Raw genomic sequence first — 18585 nt, 5'->3', positions numbered from 1 at the left:
GGTTGTGATTCTGTGACATCCTGGCCTTAATACCATGAGTTTATATGACCTGGAATAAATTTCTTCACTTGTTTGGACCTCAGATTCTCCATTTGTGAAGGTTATTTCTAGCTCTGATGTTCTCAGACTGTGTAGCTCTCAGGGCCAAAACTGTATCTAGGGATGTAATTACAAGTACGGTTCTATTTCTATTTTAGCCTGACAGAGGTTAACATAATGTTGAAATCTTGGGTTTCATGATCAGGTTGGCTGGCTCAATCCCGAAAACTTGAGCTTGGGGTCAAGGTCTTCTCCTGCTAACTTTCTTTCTCTAACATTTCTTTCTCAGATAATCTAAAGTTTGTTTTATTTAACTCCCTGGATCACTGAGGAAGAACTTTCTCCAAATATTCCTGAACTCCTGATTTAAAGACTGCTCGATCCTCCCAGAATTAGCATTCCATTAGAAGGTAGGAGGGGTCAGATCAGGAGAGGCTGGTAGCCAGAGAGGGGACTCTGGCAAGGCTGGGGATCAGGGAAGAGGCAAGAAGAGGGGTTGGCATTGGCATTGGTGACATTCTAGAAAGGCAACTGAGCAATTTACAAGCAAACCTTCTGAAGGGTTATTGCAAGGTTTACCTGTGTTAAATAAATGTGATATGCTCAAAATAGTGTGCTGGGCACATAGTAAGGAGTGTAAAAACATTGTCTATTGTTTTATTTTTATTATTGTCATTATTATTACAAGTATTATGCTCTGAATCTAGTAAAGTAATTGCACATAGTAGGTATTCAATAAATATTTGTTGAATGAACAGAAAAATGAATGAATAGCCCCTCTGAAAAATAGTTGTTTAACAATGAATGAAAGGCAAAGTGGTGGCTTTGGTAATGGTCAAAGTTTTACAGGGTACATGGGAGAGCCCTGTAAACGCTGACATCCTGGTACTATTACATCATTATTGCGAACTGGCAGTCCAGATTTTTCACTGCAATTCTTTTTATGACAAAACTCTTGGAAATTAGAGGGGCTGTGGAAAATGTGATTATGGGATAAGTATTTATCATTAGTATGGCCTTTGCCAATTTCTGAGCCTGAATGAGTTTTTGTTTGAGCCAAACAGTTAAAAATTGTTCTATTTCTGAAGTTTCCCAAGTGAACAGAATGCTTCTAGAATTAGAAAAGAAGTGTTGCCTATTTATTCCTTAGATTTACTGCTAAATATATGCACAGATTAGCGTTCACTGGGCCACACTGTCTGCTTTTATACTGAAGAGGCTGTAACTCCAAGTCCTCTCTGAGTGTATCTGCAGGGATCATCATGCCCTATCCCGAGTCGTTGTTCAACTGACCCAGGGCCTCTTCCATTGCAGCGCAGGTAGAGAGTGCATGGGGGAGAAGCAGGCAAACTAGAGAATTACTAACTTCAGAAAGTCTCACTTCAGGAAGTCTGCAAGCTGCACGCAAATGTCCCCGGGTCCTCTTAGTGAAGACCGCATATGTCCCAGCTGAAACAGGGCTTAGATCAGTACAATCTACCAGCCCTGCCAAGCTCATGACCTGGAGACTATAGAGCAGGGGTCCCCAAGCCCTCTTAAGAACTGGGCCACACTGCAGGAGGTGAGCGGTGGGTGGGAGAGAGAGCGAAGCATCCCCTGCCGGTCCCCTTCGCTCGCATTACGGCCTGAACCATCCCGCCTTCCCCCGCCCCACCAGTGGAAAAACTGTCTTCCACGAAACCGGGTCCTGGTGCCAAAGAGGTTGGGGACCGCTGCGATAGAGGACTACCAGGCAGTTAAGGCCAGCAAATCCCACAGCAAGAGTGTGGGTTTACATAAAGAAAATCATGCTCTCACCCTAATGCTTTCCATATTGAGATCACCACAAATGGGCTCTGGTTTTAGTCTGACAGGCCTGAAACTGGACTTGTCCAGGGTACCAGGACCAAATATGTAGTTAGTGCTCAGTAAATATTAGGAATTAATATTTTTATTCTCTCTTACGTGGTAGCCCTGTTGCCAAGGTTTGCGAGTTCTCTCACTGTAGCTGCCCAAGCACTGCAGTTCCCGAGTTTCTTTCATGTGCATCGTTCCCGTGCTCAAGGCAAGAAGCAAAGGCACTGTTAACATTTGGAAAGGAAAGGTAAGCGAGTTTGCTAACTGTTATTTCCTGCAATAGCATTCATTCTCTTGGCCTAGATAGGGAGGAATGTTTGAGGTATACACACATACATGCAAAGGAGCTTCTCTTACATGAATGGGAACAAACACGTCTTTGGCTTCTGAGATGCCTGCCTAGAATGGGGAGGTTCATACAGGTTCATGACACATACATACAATGTCTAAGCCTTATTTGAAATACATCTTTTTCATTTTACCCTAAGAACACATAAGATGTCCCTTCTTAAAGGAGGGTCTTCGATGAGCTACCCATGGCCAGACAGCATGGTTATAGTGGCACGCACCTGGGCTCAGTATTATAGTAAGTCCTCTTCATACAATGGCATATCAAGTCCTCACAAGAACCCTGCAAACTGTGTGTCATGATTCCCACTGTACAGAGGAGGAAACGGAGGCTCTGAGAGGTTAAACGATTTGCTTAGTTTCTGCAGCTAATAAATTGCAGAGTCATGATGTGAATCCGAATTCTGCCTCTACTTCCCATGCTCCTAATAGCAAAAGGAGAGGGAGAGATGGAGAGCAAAGGAGGAAACAGGAGAGAAAGAGCTTTGCTAAGGCAAGGGGGAGGGGAAATCAGGGCAGGAGAAAACAGACACTTGAAGGGTAGGCAAAAATGTACCTCAGAGCAGAGCGAACCCACTAGATTTTCTGCTCTTTATAATTTAATCTGTAGTCGAATCATGTGGAAAATGTTAGTGGTTGACTCAGTGGGACTGCCAGCAAAGCATACATTTTGAAAGTTGAGCGGAGTGCCTGCATTTAGAGTCGGGCAAAGATCAAAGCAAGAAAAGACATTCAGGAAACACATTTCCTTAACTCCTGCAGGAGGAAACTTTTCACAACTGGAAAATGCAAGCCATTACTGCCAATCCCAAAGCATGGAGGCTCTCCCTCATTAATCATAGCTGTCAGGTTCTGCTCTGTAAACAGCAAGCTATTGACACACAAAATGTCTTCTGTTTTTCGTGGAAAGGCAAAAATGAGACATGGTGAAATGTACAAGCCATACGAGTAAACACTGTGAGAGTCAAAATAGGATGCTCTGTGCCCTTATCGAGTACGAGGCAATGACAAATTCTGAAGTCATTTGAAAGCCTCAAAAGAAAAGTTATGTATTTAGATATAGCTTATCTGTCTTAAAACTCCTGTGAAGAAAAATGCAGAATAAATAGAGATGCAGTGGTGATGCCTGAGCTCATTAGTAAAGGGGAGATGTCTAAACTTTAGTGAGATCACAGTTATCTTTGTGTAATAGGCAATCGTGTGAGTCATGCCTGTGGTTTGAATGCAAATCTCCACCTTTACAGGTCTGTCCATTCCAGCCTAAAAAGTAGGGTAGACAGGGTTTGGGCTGGTGGGCCAGAGTTGGAGCTTTGAGTGGGAGGGGTCAGCTGGGGTCCGTATATTGCCTGAGGTAGCCATTCATACATATCCAGCCACCTTTTGGTAGGGGAAGGTGGTCAAGAACCTGAGGGAGCCAATGCTAGAGTCACATCCAAAAGGGGAGGAAGAGAAGTGGAACCAAGAGTTGGGAAATTGGATCAATGCAGAAGAAGGTTGGGAATAATGACACACACTCTTCTGCGGCAAAAGCAATAATGAGACATATTGGTAGAGGATCAAGGCCAGTTCCTGCTGTCTTTCCCATTAGCACCTTAGCCCAAGCCTTCGTCATCTCTCACCAGCATGACCTTGTAGCCACCTATCCAAGTGGCTTTCCTGCTTCCACTCTTGCTGCCCCACATATAATCTTCTCCCAACGTGGTCTCTTTAGTGTAAATCATATCATACTACTCCTCACCTTAGACCTCCAAGTGCATTGAAATTTGAATAATATCCAAAAGGAAATTAGATCATTGAAATTTGAATAATACCCAAATATTATCTAATATTACATTAATTAATATCTAAATAGATGCTCTCCTTAGACTTCAAGTGCATTGAAATTAGAATAATATCCAAATTTCTTGTGATAACCATCTAGTTCCTATACTACCTAGTCTCAGTTCTCCTCTCTGACCCCAAGCTCTTTCTTTCTCTGATTTACTCTGCTATCATAAGACGTGTTATGATAGAAAGTGATAGTACATGTGAAAGTGATTGGAAAAATGTCATATTTAGAGAGAAACCAGTTGTTCTTAGGCAAAGAATCACAGAGTGACACAGGTATAAGGAGATACTTGGCCCAATAAAATCAAGCAGAGAAAAAAGTTCTCTGAGAGAAATTGGGTTTAACTTTTTTTGGTTAAGGTAATCATATAAAGAAAATGTTCATTTCACAGGCTACATGTCATAGATCCTGGAATAGGCAGAGAGTTAAGAAATCATGTGTCCAGTCTCCTGCTTCCAGAAAAGAAAAGCATCATTAGTGGTTATGAGGGCAATAGAGAAGTCAGATTGCCTGCTTTTGAATCTTGACTCCACTCGTGTTTAGCTGCGAGACCTTAACCTCTTTGTGTCTCAGTGTCATTATACTAAAAGTTCAGAAACTATAACATCTACCTGAAATATGACCCTGTGAGGATTTTATAAGGTAATGTATGGAAAACACTTTGAGCTGTGCCTGTTCAGTAAATATTAGCTATTATTGTCTTCATTTTGCAAGCAAAGTGACTGAATTTCAGAACATTGAAGGGACTTCTTCAAAGTTGCATAGCTAACATGTGTTGGGCCAAGATCTGAATCCAGAACTTCCACCTCCTGAAGCATGGTGGATAGATTTAAGCATTTTTAAAAGATTTATGCAATTGAGCCTATTTAACCTTAAACTTCACATTGGCTACAAAACAATGCATTATTATAATATCATTTTTTCTAAAAAAAAATACAATACATAGATATGTGTGTAAAGCACTATAAGAATGCACACCGAAATGCAAATAGTGAGTGTATGGCAGGGAGAGTTTGAGAATATGAACGATTTTGTTTTCTTTATGTTCTGTTGTTTGCCACGTTATTAGAATTCAGCAGGTATGGCTTATATAACTAGAAAAAAAGTTATTTAAAAAGCAAAACAACAACAATAATAACAACAACAATGAAACTCCTTTATCCCTTGAATATGTGGTTATACAAAATCCTTATTTGATTTACACTGTTTTACATTGTCCAGACAATTCTAGTTTAGACTCTTGCTGGACCTTGTACATACAAATCCACAGTGTGCCAAGCTCACATCAGTTTATAGGTGTCAGTTTCCTCACATGCCTGAACACAGTTGTCCCTCTGTATCTGAAGTTGATTGGTTCCAGGACCTCCGTGGATATCCAAATTCAGGGATGCTCAAGTCCCTTATAAAAAGTGGCTTAGTATTTGCATATAATATACTCACATCCTCCCATATACTTTAAATCATCTCTATACTACTAATACCTAATACAACATAAATGCTATGTAAATAGTTGCCAGTGCACTATTTTTGCTTTTTGTTTTGCTTCTTGGAACTTTCTGGAATATTTTTTATTTCAAATATTTTCTATCCGAGGTTGGTTGAATCCAGGGATGTGGAACCCACAGATACAGAGAGCCGACTATACTATTTCTATCCTAGTTACCTCATATGGTGGCACTTAAAAAATGTCTGATAGGGCTTCCCTGGTGGCGCAGTGGTTGAGAGTCCGCCTGCCGATGCAGGGGACACGGGTTCGTGCCCTGGTCCGGGAAGATCCCACATGCCACAGAGCGGCTGGGGCCGTGAGCCATGGCCGCTGAGCCTGCGCGTCCGGAGCCTGTGCTCCGCAACGGGAGAGGCCACAACAGTGAGAGGCCTGCGTACCGCAAAAAAAGAAAAAAAAGTCTGATAAATAACATATCCTTGGGGATTCTGATTCTGGAAATAGTATTCCTAAGGACCACCCTGATTCCAAAATTACTAAGATGATTTGCAGAATCTCATTCTCTATACTGGTGAATGATTGTTATGTATTTCTGTATTCTATTTCTAACCAAGATTTTTATGTCTCCAGTTGTTTTTCCTTTTATATTAAAACATTTATAAACCACATTTACCATTCATATTTCACACCCTAGTATTATTCTTTATCAAGAAGATTTTAATAATCATACTCTGAAAAATGTCCCAAGGAAATTTGTCCCTACCCTTTAGGGAGATTTCATATCTTTAGTAGTTTTCATGGATGCTTTTATTACTTGTTAAATAGTTTATAATTGAAGTTTCAAGGCTTCTCTAAGAAAGTTTTTTGTCTGTTTCCTTAGCAGAATTGTAAGTGAGAGTTTAAAAGACAATGAATGTATATAAACTGTGGAACAGCCTCTCCGTGCTGCCATGCATAACACACCCACACCTGCCAGCTTCTCCGAGTGTGGCTTTGGTTTTTGCAGAGGCTAACGTGGCCTGGTGTCTTTTATCGGCAGACTATAGATGGACAGATATCTATGGAATTCTTCAAAGTAGGTATATAGCAGTTTTCACATGGTCAGATTGAGAGTGTGAGGATACTGCACCAATGCATTACATGGAGAAAGTATCAGTGAGGAATTCTGTTACCAGTGGAGCCACTCAGCTTCTGACTGACAGCTCTCAGGCATCTGAACTGCTGTAGGCTGTAGGCTGCCTGGCCTAGAAGGGACAATGTTTGGAGTGGACAGCTGGCAGCTCCACTGGACCCTTACCCTCCACATTCTTCTTTTAGTTGATCATATATCCCACTAGATAATCATCAGCTTAAAAAGTGAGAGAATAGTGAAGCAAATAAGACATCACTGTTTTAACCTTGGGAAAATTACCTAGGCTTTCTGGGCCTCAGTTATAAAAATAATGATAATAATAAATACAGTAAAGCAACAACTAACATTTATTGAGGATTCACTCTGTGTCAGGTACTATTCTAAGCCCTTGGCATATGTTAATTCCTTTTATATAATCCTTTCCTCACACAGTTTGTTGTTAGAATTAAGGGAAATACCCTGGCAAAGTTCTTAGCACAGGCTCTAACCAATAATGCTGAGTTGAGTTCTCAAAAAAGTTGGATATTTTGTTGTTGTTGTTAACAATAATAACAATGACAATAATAATAATAATAATAAATGTCTCCTACTCCAAATAAAAAAAAGCCCTAAGAGGTTTTTTAAAACTTTCAGTTAGTTGGTGTCCCAACACTTTGTAATATCTCAGAATTACCCACAACCTAACCTAGTGCCTGACACATATTGAGTGATCAACAAATATTTATTAAAGAAAGACTATCCTACATTGAATGTTCTTGTAAGTAGATTTCTCAGGGAAGAAAGTATATAGTTTTCTTCAGATTCTTAAAATATTTCATGGTCTAAAAAATAAAGAATCACTACTTAAAAAAAAGAATTTGTCACTGTGTGAGTAATAAAGTCTTAGTAAGAATAATAAGGAAGCAGAGAGGAAAGATCTGCGTGGGGCTGGCTCCTCGTCATAAGAGGATTTGGAAACTCCTTGTGATACTAGCCTCTGGGTTGATAGTCCAGGATGGCTTGCTTTCCCCACCTGGGAATTCCAATTTGCCCTCTGGGGCCATTTACATAAGACTCTGTGAGATTACTGGCATTACATCTGGCCTTGAATGGATGATTCAATGTCAGATAATTTCATTCTGGTTTTGTAGGAATCATAGAATGTCAGCACTGGAAAGAACCTCAGACATTATCTATTTTTGGGTTTCCAAATTTGTAGCAGATGTGTCACCACTCGCCTTCCTGCACGCATGGAAGATATCTCTAATTGGGTACAGCAATCTTTACATCTGTGTCATTTAAATCCTTTTTGATGTACTACTGTATGTAGTCATTCCCAACTGATTGAAATTAGCATCAAGAGGAAATCAGTTTTCCATTGTATCATGAGTCTAATATCCTTTTATTACAACTGGGAAAATTAAGGAGATGACATTTAATACGTCTGTGGATTAGATGTGATTGCTGTGAAGTGAGTGATATGAAAGTTTTGAGATAGGAAAGGTTGTGACTACAAACTACAATCATTTAGGTACCAAATATCATCTCCTTTGCCTCTGCTGTTACTTTTTCCCTCATCTTTCATGGAATAAAGATAGAAACCCTCTTAAAAGATCTTTACCTTTTTCCCACACACCAGTCTTCTCCCCATACACTAGAGGCGGCTAAAAGAAATGACAAATGATTATTTGAAGTATTATTCCATATTTTGTTCCTTTTTATTTTAAACAATGAAAGAGTTATGCAAAGCCTCAGGCCTCAAGCCACTCCCTCTCATCTCTCAGCATCTTTGAAAAGAGCAGTGTGGGAAAGTCCCATACTTAAATCTAGGAGACTTGGTGCTGTTAGAACTAACTGAGGATCAGTCACTTTCTGGACCTCAGTTTCCCCTATTGTCATAGGAGGATGTTGAACACTTCAGAGGGATAGAAAACTGGATTCCTCATGCATGGGAGAGAAAAAATTGCGCCCTGTTGGAGAATAGATTATGAACACTTATTTCCCAGTGTGTGTGTGTGTGTGTGTGTGTGCATATGTATGAAAGGAAAGCATATTTAAGGGAAGGGTGAGGATTGGCTGGGAAAAGGTATGAAATAAAGTGCATTTCCATTTTAAAAATCATTAATGAAATAACGTAGACCTGTCTTCAAAGTTATTAGACATCACTGTGATTCTTACAGCTTAGAATGGAGCCTTCCCTCTGCATTCTGAGGGCATATAAGCTCTGAGCCTTGCCGTAAACTTTTCCAATTAATTCTAGGGGAAAACCAGAGAAAATTGGAGTTTTTAGGCAGACCAGCAGAGATCAAGTTTTGGCACAGCCTAGATTTTATTTTTTCCTTTTGAGGATGGTAAGGGTGGCCAGGGAAGGGAGGATTGTCAAATACGTAGTGGTCCCTCTGTCTTCTTTATCATATACTCTAAGTAAACTGGCTTCAATCCCAGCCTTCTCTTCTCTTTTGCACTGGCTCCTCTTTGCAGTATGAAAGTTATGAATATAAATTAGAAGATAAGCAGGTATTATATGAGAACATATTTATTGGCTGAATAATAAAACTTAGTTAAGGAGTTATGAGAATTAAAATTCCCTCTACTTGAAGTACAAATTTTCAATAAGCAAACAGAAGCAAAACCCTTAAATGAGAAAGAATACACTGGTAACCTAAATCACAGGCATTTGGGGGGGTGTCAAGGCAATCTACCTACTTCTTTGTAGTGGACTGCAGTGCTGATGACACAGACACACAATGAGAGACACAGCAAGTCAGCATATCACAGGAGTGCATAATCACCACAAACCTTAGACTTCTTGAATGTGACCCCTTTAACTTACACATACCCACAGAGGCACAGCGGACATCTCCCTGCAAAAGGTGATTTGCATATAGTTTCTAGCCAATACTTAAGAAAAAACAAACCAAAAAACCCAAATCCAAAACCAAAAAGAAAACAACTAAAGACCATGGTTAATAAATAAGAAGGAAAAGGAGAAGAAACCGGCAACTTCCATCCTCTGCCAGGCATGCTGAGAAGCACCTCTGACCTCATCTGAAAAACAGGCGACTTTGACAGCTTTCAGAGCCCAGGAGAGAAGGCTGAAGGCAGAAAGGAGCTGTGCACATGCTCCCTGGGTATTTTCACATAATCTTCAGGATGAGGAAGATTAAACAGTCCCTACTGCATAAACTGTGTCCTTTCAGAGGTGGCTGAAACAGGTGTCTCTGCAGAGATATAAAGCCCTTCTAGGAAAGGCAGGAGACATGGTTTTAAATTCTTCTTTCCAGGTGACAAATCAATAGCGATCACATAAATAGTGTACAAAACTAAAACCACTCAACTCTCACTTCTTTCTTGTTAAGATCACATCAGATCACTCTCCAAGTGCAAATCTGGTTATAGAAAGTAATAAGTATATGGGAAAAAGCCCCGTCTCTGTCCCCCACCTTCCACCACGGGTCTGATGTGATTCCCTCTCCCTGGAAGTTTGCCCTTCCACCTACACTTTAAGATAATCGTTTTTCAGCCGACCTAGCCGGGTCCCGTGGCTTCTGATGGTGAGGGCCAGCAGCTCGTATTTGTCCCTGAGCCCCACGGAGATGTCGAGCGTTTCCTTCAGCAGGGACCTGGTGTGGACCAGCATCCCCAAGAAGTCCTCGTTGAGCCTGCTCTCTTGCCGGCTGTCCTGTTCCTGGCCCTGCTTGAACTTGCTTTCCAGCTCAGTGAGAGACTTGTCCGAGTTGGAGTAGGCATCCCCGATCTGGTGGGACTCCCGCCGCAGATACTTGCCGTAGCTCTGCTCCCCGTCTAGGTCGTAGGAGATGCTCTTACTGATGCCCTCCAGCACGCGTCCCGCGTCCTCCACCTGGCGGCCCAGCACGGTGAATTCCTCCCGCAGGGTGAGGCTCAGCAGACTGCTGGCTGGGCTTCCCTCCCCTTGAGAGCAGCGCCGTTGGTCACTCACCCTGAAGAGCAGCTGGCACTTCTCGGGGTCATCGTTCTCCTCGTAATCCCCGTCGGGCACAAAGTAGTGGTGCAGAGACCCATTGGACATCTCTGGATAGAGAGGGCCATCGAAATAGCCCTGACACAGGTGGCACAGAAAACCCATCCAGAGGAACTTCATGAACACCATCCTGGATATTCAGGATGACCGGGGACCCCTGGAGAAGACTTTTCGCCCAGGCGCGAGGAAGGGGGTCCCCTAGGGAGTCAGCGCCTCCCTGAGACGGCGTCAGCCTCAGTCCCAGTAGCCTCGCTGCACCCTGGCACCCCCTCCCCAACTGGCTTCATGTGGCTGCGGCACCAGAGCCTGGGTAGCAGCCGCCGCGCCCGCAGCCCAGGATGCACCCTCGCTCTGAGCTCCTGCGCTCGCTCGGGTGGCTGGAACTCAGCCGGCTCCTTCCAGACGGGATCCCGGCACTGGTGGGGAACCCCTGCTGCAGCTCTCTGGCTGGACGCTGGCTGGCTCCGTTGCCCTACTCTGGCTCTCTGAGTTACCCCTCGCTCCTTGGGAAATGGAGCCTGTAGCTGGAGAGAAAGGTTCTTGCCCTCTGATACTATTTCAACTCCTGGACTGGGTGGGAATGCGGAGCTTTTCCTTTGGCTAATGATATCCTGAGGATCTCTTTGCTCTCAAATTACAGCTGGTTTCGTCACTTGGAAGCCAGGGAACAAGTTTGGAAAGAAAGCTCTCACCAGGTCTGTGCTATTAAAGGTACAGGGTCTCTTTTTGAGGATTGGTAAGGAGACCCCGGAAAACAGAATTTAGCTTGAAGGAGAAAATGGGAAGAGGATAAATAGAATTCCCATAACAGACAGACTGTTTTGCTATTAACGAATCGGGAGGAAGGGTAATTACCCTGGAGAAATGCCATTTCACTATTTAAAATTGTTTCCAAAACAATAAAATAAATGTCAGTTAGATTGCATTCTGTAGGTATGTCTATTTTTAGCATTAAAAAGTTTATGGCTTTAAAGGAAAATTTGAAGTGTATGAAATTGCAGTTTTGTTTGGAAATGGTTAATTAAAGTTACAATAACTTTAATACTTTGGTATAAATAGGAATATAGAAAACTGATTAACGTATGGTTGCAAGTATGTATAGGAACAAAAGCTGATAAATGGAATTTTGCCAGTTTAATAAGTCAATGGGCAACTGAGATAATTGTTTAATTTCATGAAAGCCCATCCTTGCTAAACTCCTCCATTGCATCTTTAACCTAACACCTTTACAGCTATTGCCTCTTTTGGGACACTTAAAAGTTTTTGAAGAATATGGGACTGGCACTGTTATCTCCAGTTTTCTGGGTGGAGAACCCAAGGGATAGAAAGTTAAACAAATTATTTGTTATCACAAAGATTGCAGTTCAGCCAGCCAGTACTCATTAAGTCACTGCGTCTTTTAATTTAATTTAGAAAAAAAGTATTTTTTTCACCAGGCCGTCTTAGTTTTTGATTTATGAATTGCTTAGCATATTGCCATCCTTCAGGCCATCTCATTTGTTCATCAAATGTTTATTGAGCATTTAGCATTCGCCAGAGTCTATTTTGTTCACAGAAAGAGCAGTGAACAAAAATAGAGAGAAATCCTTGCCTTTCTGGAGCTCACATTCTGGGACATGGAAAGAAAATTAATATAAATAAATAAGAGATATTGTATGTCAAATAGGGGAGTGGAGGAGAAGACAGGGAAGGAGTGGGAAAACAGAGGCAGCGTCCCTATTTCTATGGTTATTTCCTCTTTCTGCCTTGAAATGTACCTGAAACACTCATGTGATTTGCCTGTGTTTATGCTTATCTCCCTCTCAGAATCATAAGGCACTGGTGTCATTTAGCGCCACAGTGCCATACTTGCTGCCATCACTTTCAATGACATAAACAACCCTGGCTAGACAGTGAGAAGTCCAGTTAAGTAATTGGATATTTGTTGATGTGATGCCACATGCATAGATTTTGAGGAGCGTGTTGACCACACATTTTAATTTTTATCCAGAGACTTGGCATCGTGAAAACGTAGGTCACATGAGTTTTCTTAGGGTTTATGCTAACTAAAGACTATGACATTTTCACTGTGTTTCAGCAGAAAACTCCAACTTTCTCCATTTAAGAGACAGGACTCTTGGACTCAAGAACCATATTGCTTCATTCCTTTTCCCCTGGCACCTTGACAAATGACAACAGATGGATTCAAATTGGCCAGTCAGCCAAGAAAAGCAAGCAGAATTTACTCTGATTCACTCTACTTCTTGCACAATCCCTTCTCTGACTTGCTAACCAATTCAACTAAACAAGCCTATTTTAAGCACTTACTACTACTTGCCCCCTACTATGTGCAGGGCACAGTGTTAAGTTAGCTACAGATACAAATGTGTGCAATAAAAAGTTACAGCCTCCAAAGAGCTTGCTCTTTGGTTGAAGAGTCAGACGTGTATATACACACACAGTATTTGCTTTTTCCTGCAGTTACCTCCTTTAAAAGACAAACTGCATGTCACGAAGCTGGAAGGAATCATTCTGGTGCAAGTAACTGAAGGTCCAATTTAATCAGACTAAAGGCAAAGGAAATTCCTTGACTTACAGAAAGTCTAAGATTAGATTGTTTTCAACCCAAACCTGCCCAGAATCTAGTTTTTCTCTTACCATTTTTTCATTCTACTTCTTCAGTTTATATTCATTCTTGGGCAGTCTCTTTCATTTGTGGTTCCAAGATGGCTACCAGTGTCTTCTGGGGTTACAGACTTCTTTGTTCATGTCTAGCAGGAATGGCAGGTTAGATTTTCTGGTAGCTCAAATACAGGTCCTTCAGATCAGCCTCAGTGGCTACAGTTGGACTGATTTAGAAGATGAATCCGTCCTTGAACCAGGCTGATCATAGTCAGAAGTTTGGGATAGCCACTGGGCTTAAGACAATAAACCCAGTTCTGCAGCCGAATGCAAGTTACCATGAAAACTATATAGTTGGGAAACAGGAACCTGCTTAACAAGGGGACAGCATGAGAATAGATTCTGGGGAAGTAACTGCAAATATTCCCCCTTCCCCATGCTTTTGTCTTCAGTACCCACTTCTGAAAGACATTGGCACCCTATTGCAGTGCTGTGCTGGTAAGCATTCAACAGTAGGCTTGAGGGGAGGAAAGAACCCCCTTTCTAGCATTTGCTGATTTCCATGGGGTAAATACTCTCACCATGGCTGATGCCATTGAGTGCAGAGTTAGAATGACATGGGCAACGACACATCATTATATAGCATTCCTATCATACAGATACATTAGACACAGATGACCACTAAAGCATAGAATATAGTAAAATGTAGTAAAATAATTAAGAACTGATGAGTTTTACTTATGCATTCCCTTTAATTTAGTATAATTTATTTAATTGTAAGTTTAGATAACTTAATTTTTAATAATGGTGATCAATGTTTAACAACTGACTTGCAAAATTCCTGAAAACCTAACAACTGGCTCTCATGAGCCAGTACCAGCCAGCTCCAGCCCGCTGTAGCCTTTTGCATTAAATGCTTCATTTCGTTCACTTTTTATAAACATTTGTTCATACATTCTTCGTATATGCCCAATTCCATCTTGGGTTGTTCTACCAGGATCAGAGTTAAGGTGGGCTTCTGAGGATTGGTCTAAAACAAATGGAGCCAGAGGAAACATCTAAACACAGACAAGCCACATAGAGGACTTTGAAGAGTAAAATCAAGAAGCACCATCTGCTGAAAGGGACAGCAGTTGAGTTTAGGGCTGAAGATTAGAGACAAAGTTAAGGGACAGGAACTAGGTGAATTCAAGAATAAAGGAGGAACTCAGGGTCAGGGGTCAGAGTCATATAGATGTCATGTAGATGAACACCGTTGCCCAGTACCAGCTTCTTATATGCAATCCTTGCTATGCAGTACCAGCAGGTTTGGCTAGCTTAAAACTTGCTTATCCCTTATCCTTTTCAGTGCACTTTAAAATCTTGCTCCTTTGGTCCAGTTACCACTTCATAGAAGGAAGGAGGAATTCAGGTTGGCACCCTGAGCCTAAAGACCTGTAAGATTTCTTAAGCTCTGTGACTTACCCCTGACAGGTTTTTTGTGATCCTCTGACTGTTTCTGATTATGGTAATGGTAGAACTTTTATAGAAAAGGGCCTTGTATGCATTAAGTATAAGAAAGGTTGGGGAGATTAGGTTCCACTGTATAGTCTTTTAGACTATATTTGGTTTCTAACCCGAAAGGAGTCTCTGGGAAGTGGAGGCTCCCAAAATCCCCCCGAAACTGTCAGGCTGAATTCACCCCTGGACCATGTCACAGAAGATAAATGAACAAAGGGAATTAGCCTGGGCCAGAATCGGGGTCCTGGGGTGGGACAAGAAGGGAAAAATAAAGGGGGAAAATGAGGACACAGTATTTAGCACTTTGGGGATTATGTGATCAATTAACATGTCAGTAGCTTTTATTGAGCAGCCATTGTTTACAAAGGGTGGGAAGGAGAGAGGAATAGAAATGGATGAGAAAGAAAGAAAACAGAGAAGTAGGGAATGAGGAAGGTAGCAAGGAAAGAAGGAAGAAAAGACAGAAGGACGAAAATAAGGAAGAGAGTGGAATGCATTTTGATTTTCTAGTCAACTATTTGTCACATTAACTCAGTGAAATGGTCATTATTATTTACTTTAAGAACATTGGTTAGGGGCAGAGGAGAGTTAATTAACAAGAACAGTCACACAAAGTTCCCATCAAAATTAGGCAATAGGACTTCCCTGGTGGGGCAGTGGCTAAGAATCCGCCTGTCAGTGCAGGGGACACGGGTTTGAGCCCTGGTCCCGGAAGATCCCACATGCTGTAGAGAAACTAAGCCCGTGCACCACAACTACTGAGCCTGCACTCTAGAGCCCACATGCCACAACTACTGAAGCCCACATGCCTAGAGCCCAGGCTCCGCAACAAGAGAAGCCACCGCAATGAGAAGCCTGCGCACCACAATGAAGAGTAGCCCCCACTTGCCGCAACTAGAGAAAGCCTGCGCGCAGCAACAAAGACCCAATGCGGCCAAAAATAAATAATAAAATAAAATAAATAAATTTATTAAAAAATAGGAACAAACTCACCTATGAAATCATAATTAGAATGGTTACAAGGAAATAAGTATAATGTGTGAAGAGAGTGATTAGTTCTCCCATCTTTCTCTATTAGTCAGAATAGGCATGATATGCTGTGGTAACAAGCATCACTAAATGTCAGCACCAAATTCAAGTCTTCTGCAGCTCAAGGTGACTCAGTAACTCTCCTCTATGTGGCAACTCTACCTGACCATTTACAACATGAGACCTCCCTGGTTAACGTGGCAGAGGAAGAGGGCTCCAGAGAGACACGTGCTGCACTTAAATGCATTGGCTCAGAAGTGACACATGCCACTTTGCACACTGCCTATTGGCCAGTGACATGACCCTGCCTTGGTGCAAAGGGAAGGGGAGTCTAATTCTTTCATGTGCCCAGAAGGAGAGGAAAACCAGATGTGGAAGAACACTAGGTATCTCTACCACACTTTCCAGAAAAAAAAGCTGTTAGAAATATTGTAGAACTACCAAACAGGAAATGAGGATGTAGGTTGTGAAATAGATTCTACAATAATGCAAATATTTCTTATTTGCAGCTAGGTTAGAAAATACTCTCAAAGAAAAGACTATAAGCACTTCTTTTATTGTCACTACCAGATTCAAGGAATCTGTGATCCTATCCACCCATTTCACCCATCAACACAGTCTATGCTAATCATAGAGGAAAGAGCTAGGGAGAGTCAGAGAGGTGGAGTAGGAGAGTCTGAAGGAAGGGAAGGAGGTCAAGAGTATGAGGAGGGTTTCCAGGAAGGTACAGGGGGAAAGCATGGTATCAGGTAGAGGACCACCCTTAGCTGAAGGGGATTCTGAGGACACAAGTACAAGAAATAATGCATATGGTGGTGGGGAAGGGAGGGGATGGAGGGGGGCAGTTAAATTCTCAGGGAGGAGACGCACCACTGAAAATAAGAGCTAGGGGGTCCAGAGGAGAGAAGGAGAGTGCTACTAAGAGGCTGGAGCCAGGGATCAAATAGTGTCTGTCTGTGCAGCACCATGCCATGTAAGCTAAGCACATTGTAAGGATTCAGAGTCATTTGGGAGGGATTTTATCCACCATTCTAGATGCCTCAATGGCGTCCCACTGCACTTTGACTGAAATTCAGCTTCCTTAGTTAGCCTACCAGGTCTTGCTCTGTCTGATCCCAGCTTCTCAATTTCCACCTTCTGCAATGCCCCACTTTGTTCACTATGCTTAAGCCATATGGAATTCTTGTTCAAATTTGTTCTCATCTGAAAGTCTTTACTCATTCTGTTTTCCCTGCCTAGAACCCTCTTACCCAACTCCTGTCCTGCTTCATGCATACTCTCTCATGTCTTAACTGTAATGTCATTTCCACTAAAAGTCTCTCCTTGATTTCCAGATTTTACTTAGTTCTCTTGAACATTCCCTATCATACCACCCTGTTCTTTTCGTCGTGGCATTTTCCACTATTTATAATTGTACTTTATGTATTTATTTGTTCTAGGTTTGTCAGTCCAGCTCAACTTACAGCATATGAAGATAGGAGCTATGTTCACTTCTCTCTCCCCAGTGCCTGGCACAGTGCCTGAATCATAGGAGGTGCTTAATGAGTTTTCGTCAGCAAACCCTAGGTTAAGTTAATCACTTCCTATTTAGTGTTTGACAAAGTGTTTTTGTAGTATTTCAGAGGTACTTTTTCTTTGTTTTTTTGTAGTGTGTATTGCATTGCATTGAGTTTCTGTTAAACTGGTCTATCTCCCCTACTTAACTGTGAGTTCCCAAGTGTAAGGATGTGTTTTACTTACCTTTATTTTCTCTGTGATTAGCACAGAGCCAAGCGTATAGCAAGGACCAAATACTTGTTAGTTGTTATGATAGCTAAACTGTAGAATTCAAGGAATTCTATTATTTAATGATGGTCAGATAATCCATCTTATTTGAGCACATGTTTTATCCAGCCAACAGTCAGCCAGTGATGTCTCACACTTAATCTGGATGATCCTGGCAGGAGAGAAGGGAAGAGCCCTATGCATTCCAATATTCAGAACATTCAGAAGGGAGTATCACTCAGAAGGGTGACTTTTGACCCACTCTAAGTAAACTATGCAGCAGTCTGTACATGTGATCCTAGTGTTCTGGTCTATAAGCTTCAGAAGCATCAGACCACCCTGCAGGGTAGTTTGTCATTTGCCTGGTAAAGATTTTCTCTTTTCTGCTGTTGAAAGCACATGCCTGGGTTGTGATTGAACTGGGTTGGAGAAGAATCTGGCCTTGTTTATTTCCCCTCTTTAAGCAATGTTTTTATTTTTCCTTATTTTAATTCTCAGGTCCGGTAGAATCGGGGGAGATGAGAAAAGGTAGAGACAGAGTATGAGAGAGTAAATTTATTGGTCTCACTTCAATTCTGCAGGCACTTTGTTCAGCAGCCCACATGGGGAAATAGGAGGAGTAGATGCAGGTCTACACTCTGTGGAGGTTGTGGGAAACATGGATGCAAAGAGTCCGCAAATTGAAGTGTACAGTGAGGATCACAAGGGGGTCCCACAAAGACTGTGATGATTTTAGGGAGTTGAATCTCACATCTGATTGGGAACAGGACAAGTGTCATGGAATTTTTAAGCCAAGAGCCACTGACTGAGGTTACCGACGAACAAAGGGGCTGAGTCATTCCCCTTATTTAAGGCGTTCTGTTGTTTCTGGTCTCAATAAAACTTACAAAGGAGCCCATGAAATGGCCAAAGAGGTGCCCTTCAGAAATCAGCCTGGGCAGGAAACGGAGGGTTGTGGCAGGGTTAGTATTCACATTGTTCTTTCTTTTCTTTGTTAGAAAATAGGAATATCTTCCACACTTGTGTTTCTTTGTTCTTGGCTGCCTTTTCTTTTTCAAGATCTTGAGGACTTTTAAAATGTC

At 41.8% G+C, this 18585-nt stretch overlaps 1 protein-coding gene and 1 long non-coding RNA gene across 2 annotated transcripts in view; one reads left to right on the top strand and one right to left on the bottom strand.

Moving 5' to 3' along the window:
• Positions 1–272: 272 nt before the first annotated feature.
• LOC309825829 overlaps positions 273–18585 on the top strand; it is a 33709-nt gene continuing 15396 nt past the window's right edge. Inside the window, exons 1-2 of the long non-coding RNA XR_014297066.1 lie at positions 273–449; positions 1991–2122. This is a non-coding gene — a long non-coding RNA (uncharacterized lncRNA). The remainder of the gene's footprint in view (positions 450–1990; positions 2123–18585) is intronic.
• Positions 8352–11171, bottom strand: FIBIN (fin bud initiation factor homolog). Its single transcript, XM_082659577.1, has one exon. It carries the CDS (start codon positions 10736–10738, stop codon positions 10103–10105), a length of 636 nt encoding a protein of 211 aa, XP_082515703.1. The 5' UTR covers positions 10739–11171; the 3' UTR covers positions 8352–10102.

This window comes from Grampus griseus (genome assembly GCF_964374135.1).
Source record: "Grampus griseus genome assembly, chromosome: 8".
NCBI lineage: Eukaryota > Metazoa > Chordata > Mammalia > Artiodactyla > Delphinidae > Grampus > Grampus griseus.
Note: the sequence above shows the minus strand (reverse complement) of the source record. Positions and strands in the feature narration are given on the sequence as shown.